The sequence below is a fragment of the Saccopteryx leptura genome, chromosome 4 (assembly GCF_036850995.1).
Source record: "Saccopteryx leptura isolate mSacLep1 chromosome 4, mSacLep1_pri_phased_curated, whole genome shotgun sequence".
NCBI lineage: Eukaryota > Metazoa > Chordata > Mammalia > Chiroptera > Emballonuridae > Saccopteryx > Saccopteryx leptura.
In genome coordinates, this window is record NC_089506.1 from 221,698,999 (window position 1) to 221,711,037 (window position 12,039).

At 53.9% G+C, this 12,039-nt stretch overlaps 1 protein-coding gene across 2 annotated transcripts in view; it reads right to left on the reverse strand.

Annotated features, from left to right (window-relative positions):
* Positions 1 to 2,618, reverse strand: part of SCNN1G (sodium channel epithelial 1 subunit gamma) — a 28,235-nt gene extending 25,617 nt beyond the window's left edge. For both annotated transcript variants that reach the window (XM_066383411.1, XM_066383409.1), the window contains exons 1-2: positions 2,273 to 2,618; positions 1 to 309 (exon numbers count right to left, since the gene is read on the reverse strand). The exon at positions 1 to 309 is cut by the window's left edge and continues 1 nt beyond it. In XM_066383411.1, coding sequence (XP_066239508.1) covers positions 1 to 309; positions 2,273 to 2,589 — 626 coding nt within the window. In that variant the 5' untranslated portion in view covers positions 2,590 to 2,618. The remainder of the gene's footprint in view (positions 310 to 2,272) is intronic.
* Between the last annotated feature and the right edge of the window lie 9,421 nt (positions 2,619 to 12,039).

A 12,039-nucleotide genomic window follows, 5' to 3' on the forward strand; every position in this document is an offset into this window, starting at 1 on the left:
AGCTGGAACCCCACCACCTCCTTGGACTCCTGGGCGTGCACCACGTCCGAGGCCTTGTGGATGATCTTCCCGCTGACTTTGCGCTTCCTCCCGGTGAGGAAGTCCGTGGCCCTCCTGGTCTCGCCCTCCCGGAAGGCCATCAGCGGAATCAGGTTGAGGAACTTGGGCTGGGCGCCCTCCCACGCGGCACTCCAGGGCTCTGCCTCTCGGCGTTGCCGGGACTCGATCTCCGAGAAGCCGTACAGGGTCTTCAAGGCCGCTCTGGTCTCCTGCTCCAGGTCAGCTAAGAGGGGCCTCACGGCGCTGTACCTGCCGAGGAGGGAGGGAGGGGGGTCAGGGAGAGCGGAAGCCCCTCTGGCCCGGCGCCGGCCCTTCTCCACGCTGCTTCCCAACCCACGTGTGTGTCCTGTCCCCTCGGCCAAGGGGGACAGGCCTTGACGATTTGCCCCATCCTAAGTGACCGCTCGATCGAGTGGAAGGGGGCCAGCTGCTGTGTACCCTGGGGTGGTCTCCTGTGGCTTCACCTCTGCCTCCACTGTCGGCTTGCTCTGGAGGGGGGGGGGGTGCTGATGAGTTTGCCCCAACCAGCATTTCTGGAGTGGTGACTCTGGGTGTCGCCCATAAACCAGCCACTGCTGACTGGGAGTCTACCCAGGGGGCAGGCTCTGTCTCCACCCAGAACACTTGCCCTTGGCCTCTGATTCTCCTCGAGGCGGTGCTGGGAGGGCAGAGGTATAACCGTGCCCTTGACAACCCCGGGGAACACAGAAGAACACTACAGGCGTTGACTGAACCATAATGACACTATCTTTCGTGATACTAAATCAGGCGTCCCCAAACTACGGCCTGCGGGCCGCATGCAGCCCCCTGAGGCCATTTATCCGGCCCCCCACCGCACTTCCGGAAGGGCCACCTCTTTCATTGGTGGTCAGTGAGAGGAGCACTGTATGTGGCGGCCCTCCAACGGTCTGAGGGACAGTGAACTGGCCCCCTGTGTAAAAAGTTTGGGGACCCCTGTACTAAATGATCCTGGCTTCTCTCTCAACTCCCCCCCCCTCTCCTCCCTGCTCTGTGCATTGTGATTGGGCTGGTCCGCCTGGGGTCTGGTCCCCCATCCCGGTTTCAGACGGGTCATCTTGGACAAGCCATTTAGCCTTTCTGTGTCTCCTTTTCCCATCCGCAAAATGGGCTTATTGGGAAGAGTCCACGAGTTGTTTTTTTTTTTTTATGTCTACCTCTGTCATGAAAGGGCCACTATTACTAGTTTCAATAGTGTTCATAGTATTTGCTACCACGCCGCTCTCTCAGTACAACATCATCTCCTCGAGGACAAAGACTGTGTTTGGGTTGTTCCGTCGTCCGCTGCGGATCCCAGCACGGAGTGTGACCATCGGTGGGTCATTAGGGAACTAGTCATGGACAGAAGGGAGGAAGAAGGGAAGAAAAGACGGACTTGGAGGTAGGGGGTGAGTTGCAGACCTGATTTTGGTTGTGAGCTTGGCCGCCAGCTGGCCGGTGACTCTGGTCCAGGTCTCTCCCTTGGCTAGTCCCCCCCACACCCCTCCCCCCCCGGCTCTTCCCTGCTCTCCACCCCCGCACCTGCTCTGACATATTCCGCCAGGTTCTGATCTGCCTCACAGACCAGTTTTCAATAATCCTAAGAAGGATGCCGTGACCCATTTAAAACAGGTCCTGCGGCCGACAGCAGGGCAGTACCAAGGGCTGATTCTGCCCAGAGCCCGAGGATCTTAATTAGTGGGGCTGGGTTCCCTCAGGTGAGGATTTGGGGCAGCTGAGATGCGTCCGGAAGTCACCCGGGTGCCACTCTTGAGTCAGCCTTGAGCTCACATCTGGTGGGTGAACCCGGGCGTGAGGCTATAGAGCCCAGGGGAAGTGGCCAAGCTGGGCCGCGCGCATGTGTACATGCGCATGTGGGTGGTGTGTGTGCACACGTGTGTGTACATGCGCATGTGGGTGGCGTGTGTGCACACGTGTGTGTGTGTGTGTGTGTGTGTGTGTGTCCGGGGTGAGGGGTTGACAGCTCATCCCAGGTCCAACCTCCAAGCAAAACTGATCCCTGCAAGCGTCCCCGCGGCCTTCCCTGAGCCAGCCCGTTCTCGGAAGCCGTCGGGGGGACCGAAAACTCGGGACAGCTTGAGGAGGGGCCACCTCTCCCGGGCCGGCCACGACTCCGGCTCTCTCAAAAGCAGGCGTCTGCCGGCCGCCGCGGGTCCGCCTGCCGGAGGGCCTCGGGCCCCTGCCCCTCACTCACTTGTAAGGGTTGATGTTGCAGACGGTGACGGCGGGGAAGTCCAGCTTCTGGAAGTGGACCTTGATGGAGACGGAGACGGTGTAGAAGGACAGGACGAGCAGGGCGCACTGCCAGAAGATGAGGGCCACGGCCGTCAGCGTGAACAGGATCCAGAGCAGGCGCCGCAGCCGGCCGCGGGACACCACGATGCGGCGGCAGCCGTGGGTGTTGGTGTTGAGGCAGTACCACCTCATCAGCTCCCTGAGGGTCGGGGCCTGAGGCCCCGTCACGGGCAGGTTCTTCTTGATCTTGGCTTTGATCTTCTCTCCGGGAGCCATGGCGAGAGGGCGGCGCGTGGCAGGGCGGGCGGGCGGGCGGGCTGGAGGGGCAGAGGGGGGAAGCGGGTGAGCTCACAGGCCCAGCCTGCGGGCATGTCCCCAGAGGCCGGGCGTCCACATGTCCTCCCGCCCAGGCCACCTTCCTTCCTCCCTCTGTGGGCTGGACAGTCTGTGTTCTGAGGCCTCGGCCCCTTTCTCCAGGATATTTGCTTTTTTTTTTTTTTGGTCACCACAGCTGCCAAAGTTCCCCTCTCCCCCCCACATGTGGCCCCCCGGGCCCTGGGGGTGGGGGCTGGGTGAGGTTGAACCCGTGACTCGTGGGGCAGGTTTGAAGAACCTTTCACCTGGTGCGGGAGGCAGGGGCCCTCTGAGTGACCAGGTCAGCCTCTGCACATCGTACCTTTGTGGCGACTCTAGGATTGCCCCCCCAGCCCCCCCACGCAGCCCCACACCGTTGCCTCCCAGAGGGCAGCGGTCCTAGCTCGTCCTGCCCCCTGGTGCCCAGCTCAGGGCCTGGCACAGAGCCAGCACCCTGCAAATTGATCCTGACAGATAAAAATCTACCAGGAGAGTTTCCCGACAGCCTCGCCAGGTCACGCTCCGGCCCTCCCCGGCCCGGCCGCCGGTTTACGGAAAGCCCAGAGTTTCTGTTTCGTCTCTGCGCCCTTTCTTCTCTCTGCAGCCGAGCTCGTCGTGTTTCTAGGCCCCCCCACCCCGTACAACAAGAGCCTACAGCTACTGGCCACTGAGTATTTTCCCAGGTGCTGTGCCATAGTCCCTGGAATCTAAAATAGAATACACTTGGATTGAATAACAGCTCTCTTCAGTGGGGCTATGGCAGGGGGTGGGGAGGCTAGGAAGCAGGTGACCACATCGATCAACGTGCACACGTGACGTGTCTCAATCACGGAAACCTGACGATGTGCCATGACATTCTTTTCAGAAATGAATTCATATGATCCAGGCATATATATATCTATATCTATATCTATATATATATATATCTACGGTCATCTCCTGATTATAATAGAGATCATCTCATTAGTCTCATAAAATACATTGTCTCTATATGGTAGACATTATGTGTATTTCATTTCATGTTTCAACAACCTACCACAAGGTCAGTCGTCTAGGGGTACTATTATTACCTCCACGTTGCAAAGGAGGAAAATGAGCTCAGAGAGGTGGAGTAACTTGTACAAGGTCACACAGCCAGCGACGTGGTAGAGCTGGATGAGAGCCAGGTCTGTGCCTGCGAGGGGCCAGGTTTGGGCTGCCCCACCCCAGGCAGTGGATTAGCAAGCAGCTCCTGGGACAAAAGTGAGCAGGAGAGAGACGGGATCTCGCGCTACCTGATTTCCCAACGCTGGGCAGGTGATGTGATTACTTCCCACTGGCATGGAGGAGAAGGCTGTATGGAAAGTCTGTCCCCTGTGCTTGCCGTGGGTGACAAGAGGCAAATGAGGACATACGATAGGATAGGATATACAGGGTGGTGGTCCCCATGCTGCCCAAGGGGCCTGTGGCTTGGACACGGACCTTAGTTTTCCTCATCAATTTCTTCAGGCAGGATTCTGGATTTGAATTAGTTTTTCTCCCCCTCCCCCAAACCCATGTGATATTGTCCAAAATTGGGAGCCCGGGCAATGCGGGGAGGCTTTCACACTGATGACGCTAGCGGGTTCTGGGTCTGTGACGCGGAGGACCCAGCTCGCGGGGGATGCCGGCGGGAGGCGTGGAGGCAGCCAGGCCACACCGAGGGCTCCACAGATGGACGCCGTCCCGCTGGGCGCGAGAAAGTAAGCTCTGACCCTCAAGAAGACGTGATCGGCCTCTTGGGAGAGGAATATAATTTATTTGGTCACTTAAAATATGGCCCATCCCCACCTCCTCTCTCTCTCTCACAGAATCCAAAGGCAAAAAAAAAAGTTAGTAAGAGTTTGTTTGTTTTAAAGCCCCAGGGTCCGTTTCCTGCCACACACAGGGTCTCCTGCTCTGTAATCGTTCAGTAGACACTGATGCTGAGAGCTCCTGTCTCCAACCCTCCTCCTTCTCGCTGACGAAGGCTCCTGGGGTCTCTCTGTCCTACATCCGCCACCTCCCCAGAACTGACCTTGAGCTCAGCGGGTCACCTGTCCGACCTCAGCGAAACCACCAGGGAAAGAAGGAAACCCACCCTGCCCACCACAAAACAGACAGATACCGGCACGAATAACATCTCTACTTGAGAGCAAAGCAAGAGGTTGTCGCTACGATTAGGTCGTATTTCTTGATTAAATAGGATGCCTTGTGGGAGATCTCACACCTGACACACAGTGGGCATGCTTCTAAGCACTTTACAGGTGTTAACACACTTATTTCCACAACAGTCTTCTGAGGTAGGCGGCCTGGTTTTCCCCATCATACAGATGAAACCGACACTTGCTAGAGGTCACCCTAGAAAGTGGCTGAGCTGTGATTTGCTCGGGAGTCCAATAATAATAACAACAATAATAGTAATAATAACCCCCCCAGGCATCCTATTCAGCTCTTTTTTACACCTTATACTCTGGGATCCTCTCTATGATTACATATACAAAGTGCTAGTACCACCGCCATTCCACAGAGGAGGAAAGTGGGAGGCAGAAAGGTTAGGTAACACAGATTGGAAGGATTCTTTAAAATCCTAAGGTCCTGACTCAAGACGGTGACTCTACTGCAGCCTTCTCACCCGCGTGACCTTGCCCCATCCTTCATACCGTCGAGGAAACTCGAGCCTCAGGGGTGGATGGCGCAGCCCCTACCTACTGGGAGCAGAGCCAGCAGGCGTTGTCCTGCGGCCAGTGGACAACCCCCGGCTGAAGCCGCCGCCGCCGCCGCCGCAGAGAATCCTAACAATCCATTCAGAGTGTTTGCTTCTTTCTGGAACCCAGACAGCCCCAGAGAAAACACTCCAGAGAAGTAAAAGGGCCACTGCGCTCAAGTCCACGCGTCTCCCTGGGGCTGGGAAGGGGGCTGCGCGGATGCCCAGCAGCTCAGAAAACCCCCTCCCCGGCTGTGCGACCCTGGCCACGGCATTGGGTAGACGCCAGGGAGCTGGACCCGGACTGACCTGCGACGGAGGCCCGGTATCCCGGCCACCGGGAGGCAAACCCCGAGGAGCTGATGCCCGCGCAGCCACCCAGCGCGCGCGGACAGAGTCCGGGAAGCCACGGGACCCCCGCGGCTGCTCGAGAGCCTGAATGCCCCGAGCTGCTGCGACCTGACCCGGCTGAACTCACCTCACTCGGTTCCGAAGGCGGCGGGGCTAGCGGGTGCGCGATCGGGGGCACGCTCGGTGCTGCTCTGGGTGCAACGCGAGCATCTATCTCCCCGCCGCCGCCGCCGCCACCACCGGCTCTTGTGAGCCTCGCCGGGGCCCCGCCCCCCGGGCCCGCCCCCCGGGCCCGCCCTCACCTGCCCAGGTGTGTTCTGCAAGCAGCCGAGGCTGCGCAGCGCCCGGGAGCCAGACTCCGCAGCGCCGCCTGCCACCCCGTGGCGGATCTGCGCCCCCGCTCGTCCCTGGTGCGCCTTGCGGTGGCACCGCGCGGTGCCTGCTGCCGCCCGGAGGCCACCCTGCGCCCTGCGTTCCCCCGGGGTCTGGGCCGCACGGTCTCCAAGCTGCTCGCAGCGCCTCCTGCCGTCTTGTGACTTCCCCAGCGCCGGCCGCTCGGGTCCAGTTGTCTGTCCAGCCGCCACGGCACCGGGAGAAACTCCAAGCTGTCTTAGCGCAGGACTTCTACTGACCTGGAGCGCGAGGCGACCCCCGTGCTACCTGAGTCCAGCTGCTGGCGGCAGGGCTTGTTCAGCCCCCTCCTCAGGGCTCATCCTTTGAGCTCGTCAGCGGCCCTTTTTCTAGGGACGCCGCAGATACTTACAAGAAAGGAGCTTAGACCATTGCGCCTGGGAGGGGGACCATGGACACATCTCCCTCTCGGTCCCTTTGAGTAGAGAAGAAACAAGCGGGAGAGGGGCTTCTCAGACTTACCTGTGCCTACCTGTGGATCATGTTAAAACGCGGAGTCTAACTTAGTGGGCGTGGGGCTTGGAAATCTGCATTTCTGACTTCCTGAGTGATGCTCTGTTGCTGGTTGGAGGACCACACTTTTGAGTAAGAAGGGCTACTTGCTCAAGGGAGTGGAAACTGGTTCAGAATTTTGGAAGGCAATTTAAAGAAAACCCCATTTAAAAAAAAAACACCTCAACTGTTTGTTCTAACAATACATGCACATTGTAAAAAAACTCGGATGATAAAAAATGGAAGTCTTTCTGTAAGTGGTGGCCCCCAGTGAATGAGCACTATTAACAATTGGTTATTATTTATATATTCATATGTGTAATAGGGTTATAAAATATATATTGTTGTTTAAGTTTGTTTTCATGACAATGCACTACACAGTAATATTCTCGTTGTAAATGAGCAAAGCCAGCCTGACCTGATTGGTGGCGGTGACCTAGGCTGCTGAGGCCCCAGGCTGGAAACCCAGAGGTGGCTGGTTTGAGCACAGACTCACCAGCTTGAGCCCAGGGTCGCCAGCTTGAGCACCGGATCATTGACATGCATGACTCCATGGTCGCTGGCTTGAGCCCAAGGTCCCTGGCTTGAGCAGGGGGGGTCACTGGTTCAGCTGGAGCCCCCCCCACCTCCTCGTCAAGGCACATCTGAGAAAGCAATCAATGAACCACTCAAGGTGCCACAACCACTCTGTTTCTTTTCTATTTCTGTTCCGTTAGAGAAGATGCCTTATATATTTTGGTGCTCTCTGATTCCACGCACATATATTAAAAAGTATTATCTTCTTGATGCAATGTCCCCTTTATCATTATGAAATGTCCATCTTTGTCTCTTCTCACCTGTGTTGTCTTGAAGTCCTCACTGTCAGATATGAGCATGGCTACACCTGCTCTTTCTTTGGGAATGATGTGCTTGGAGAATCGTTTTCTGATTCTTCACTTTGAGTCTACTTTTGTCCTTGCAGCTTAGATGTGTCTCTTGAAGGCAGCGTATGGTTGGGTCTTGCTCTTTGATTCAATCCACTACTCTGTGCCTCTTGATGGGTGAGTTCAGTCCACTAACATTTAGGGTAATTATTGACGCTTGAGGATTTCCTATAGCCATTTTTTTTTTCATTTTTCTGAAGCTAGAAACGGGGATAGACAGTCAGACAGACTCCCGCATGCGCCCGACCGGGATCCACCCCGTACGCCCACCTGGGGGCGACGCTCTGCCCACCAGGGGGCGATGCTCTGCCCATCCTGGGCATCGCCATATTGCGACCAGAGCCAGTCTAGCGCCTGAGGCAGAGGCCACAGAGCCATCCCCAGCGCCCGGGCCATCTTTGCTCCAATGGAGCCTTGGCTGCGGGAGGGGAGGAGAGAGACAGAGAGGAAAGCGCGGCGGAGGGGTGGAGAAGCAAATGGGCGCTTCTCCTGTGTGCCCTGGCCGGGAATCGAACCCGGGTCCTCCGCACGCTAGGCCGACGCTCTACCGCTGAGCCAACCGGCCAGGGCTTCCTATAGCCGTTTTATGTTTTGTTTTCTGGTAGCTCTGGGTCTCCTTTGCTTCTTCTCCTTTATGTTTTCTTTAGTTGTTTCTGTTTTGTGGTATTCCACTCTCTCACCCGCCTTCTCCCTGTCTCCTTCTCTTTTTCAGCTGTGTGTTTCACTATTGGTTTTTTCATGGGTGGTTACCATTAGATTATTTGAAAACATTGTCATACGAACAAGAGTCCTTTGTCTCATGAGTGCTTCTGCACTCCACCCTCCTTTGCTACTGCGGATTTTATCCTCTCTCCTTTTATGTTATTGTTGTCACAGATTATCCTTGTTTATATTGTAAACTTGCTGGAGCTTTTCCTTCTAGTTTTGATTTGTTTTGTTCTTTGTGTCTTTGTGTCAAATTGCCTCCTTAAGTATTTCCTGCAGTGGGAGTGTTCTGGTAATAAAGTCTCTCAGCTTCTGCATGTCTGTGAAAGTTTTTATTTCTCCTTCATATTTGAAGGATAATTTTGATGAATAGAGAGTTCTTGGCTTGTAATTCCTCTCTTTCAGTACTTTGAATATTTGGGTCCACTCCCTCCCGGCTTGTAGAATTTCTGCTGAGAAGTCTGTTAATAACCTAATGGGCTTTTCTTTATATGTTATGGTCTCCTTTTCCCTAGCTGCCTTGAGGAGTCTTTCCCTGTCATTGATTTTTGATATTTTTATTACACTGTGCCTTGCAGAAGGCCTATTTGGGTTGAGGTAGCTAGGCCTTCTGTTTGCTTCTTGGATTTGAGGATCTAATTCTTTCTCTAGACCTGGGAAGTTCTCATCCATTATTTGTTTGAATAGGTTCTCCATTCCCTTCTCCTTCTCTTTTTCTTCTGATATTCCCTTTATTCTTATATTGCTCTTTCTGATGGAGTCAGACAAATCTTGTAGAGCTCTACCAGTTTTTTTTTAAGTTTTTTAAAATTTTTATTTATTTATTTATTTATTTACAGAGACAGAGAGTGAGTCAGAGAGAGGGATAGACAGGGACAGACAGACAGGAATGGAGAGAGATGAGAAGCATCAATCATTAGTTCTTCATTGCGCGTTGCAACACCTTAGTTGTTCATTGATTGCTTTCTCATATGTGCCTTGACTGCGGGCCTTCAGCAGACTGAGTAACCCCTTCCTGGAGCCAGCAACCTTGGGTTCAAGCTGGTGGGCTTTTCCTCAAACCAGATGAGCCTGCACTCAAGCTGGCGACCTCGGGGTCTTGAACCCGGGTCCTCTGCATCCCAGTCCGACGCTCTATCCACTGCGCCACCGCCTGGTCAGGCTCTACCAGTTTTTAAAATTCATGAGTCTCTCTCCTCTTCTCTCTCTTCTTCTCTAGCTGCCTGTCTTTGAGGTAACTGATTCTCTCCTCTATCTTGCCTGTTCTATTAGATAAACTTGTTAACTCGTTTTTAAATTCATGTAGTGAGTTCTTCCTGTTTTTTTTAAGTTTCCATCTCCTTCTTGAAGTCCTTGTTTTGTTCATTAATTTGTTTTCTGAGCTCATTAAATTGATGATCTGTGTTTTCTTGCACCTCATTGAGTATTTTCAGAACTTCAATTTTGAATTCACTATCATTTAACTCCAAGGTTTCTATGTGATTTAAAACGCTTTCTGGAGATTTTTTTTTTCATTTCTTACTGAACTGTGTCGCTTTCTTGGATAGCCATGATATTAGTTTTCTTCTGTCATGATGCCATTTGAGAGTTAGGAAATGTTGCACTTCCGAGAGGTTTTTCTGTTTTTTTGGTTTTGTTTTGTTTTGCAGTAGGTGGTGCTAGATTACAAGTCTCAGCTCGGTAAAATTCCCTGGCTGACCTCTGCTGAGATGTTGCTGTCGCGATGATGGGTGTGGCTTGTTGGGAGGGCTTTGTGGCTTTGGCAATGGTGGTCTCAGGCCTCCGGGTGCTCCTCCCCACATCTCAGCAGACCAGGGCCCAGACACAGAGCACCTCCATTCTTCAGGGGAAAGAGTGGCCCTGTCGCTGTGGGGTATGTCTCTGTCACTCTCCGTACACCACAAGGGGAGGGAGGTGGGATCTGGGAGGGTCGGGGGTCACACTCTGTTTGTCTCCATCCTGAGTAGGGTCTACGGGAAGAATGCAGGAAGACTGGCGGTGACACCTCGCTCTGCTGTACTCGGGTTTAGTGTCTCTGCAAATGCTCCCCCACCCCCAAATCTTTCCGTTCCTCCTGGGAGAAGAAGACCCAGTCACTCCAGGCGTCTCCCCTCTCTGGAGCCCCAGTGGACCAAACCCCGGAGAGTCTGTGTTTCTCTCCTCTTCAGTGTGTCTTACCTCCCTCCCCCTCCTCCACCCTTCCCACCTTTAGTCGATGTGATGCGTGGACATTCCTAGGCGAGCCCGCGAGCCCAGCTGGGGTTCCTTCGCTGCGTTATAGCCGTTCAGTTTGTGGCTATTTCAGGGGGAGAGATCAGGGGTACCTCTCATGCCGCTATCAGTCTGATGTCATCCTCAAAGAAAACCTAACGTATGATTTCCCCCATGTGTCTGTCTTCTCTTGCTGGAAACCAGCGTTCTGTGGTCAGCACCGTGGACAGCAGCCACGGAGGCCTTTGACCGTTCTCCCTTTTACGAAGGAGGTCTCATTATAACAGGATGCTCCTGTCCTGCAAAATGCCACGTGCAGCTCGGAGATGGATACACAGAAAAGGACAGAGTAGCGACAGTGACCCCCAACAGCCAGGTTCTTCCGTGGGCACAGAGGAGAGAGGTCACCGTCTGGTTGCCTTTGGAGCTAGAAACGTATGGTTGATGCTTGCGTCATTTGCGCTGGCGGTGGTTACGTCTCATGAAGTTGGCATAAACGCTGGGTTCATGAATACCGAACCATGGCTCCAAGGCGAAGTACGGACCCGGGTTCCTGCGTGCCTCTGGTCACAGTTCATTCGCCAAACGATCAATGCATAACTTAAAAAAAAATACGTTCCTGTTTAAAGACACCTTACTTAACACACACACACTATTGGTTTATCAACATTGAAACTCCCAGCCAACCGCACTGTAACTCACACCTGAATGAAGCTTATCTAACACACACACTTCCTCCGGAAGACACAGCATCACCCGTCATGACCCCTCTGTTTAAAATCGCAGCCATGAGAGAAATTTCCTGTTCTCCTTTCCTGCTTTATTCTTTTATGACACTAAAATCTCAACGCTGTGCATGTCGCCGGTGTCTGGCCTGTCTATTCCCATCAGAACGTAACGTAGGCCTTTTCGCCTGTTTAGTTCGTTGCGTTAGCCCCAGGGCAGAGAGAACCGGCGCCTGGCACACAAAAGGGGCACGGTGTATATTTTATGAATCAACGAGTGGGCACAAGAACAGAGTGGGTTCCAGCTGGGGTTACGGCTGGCTCCCCTTGGCTCTGGAAGGCTATGCCCAGGGAGAAGTGGGATGTCTCACACAAGGGAGATGCCCAGCTCACGGCAGCCTGGAGGGTCGAATGGGCTACGGAGGGACAGTGATAGTACAAGTTTTGCAATCCAAAGGGGCTCAAACTTGCTTTTAAATGGTATGCGGAAGTCCAGCTCCGTGGGTGGGTGACTTGCAGAGTTGTACGAGGCCCTGCATTTAGGAGGAGGGTCTTGTGCTCTGTTGAATGCTCTGCTGTCCTCGTCTTGAAAGTTTTTATTCATGCATTTTTAGAGGGAGAGGAGCGAGATAGAAGCAGGAAGCATCAAAGCATCAACTCCCCTATGTGCCTTGACCTGGGCAAACCCAGGGTTTTGAACCGGCGACCTCAGCGTTCCAGGAGACGCTTTATCCACTGCGCCACCACAGGTCAGGCTTGCAATTGTTAATAATGTATGGACAAGGGTCTCTGCATTTTCATTTTTACTGGGCCCCACAAATTCAGTAACTCACCCTCGAGACGCAGGACT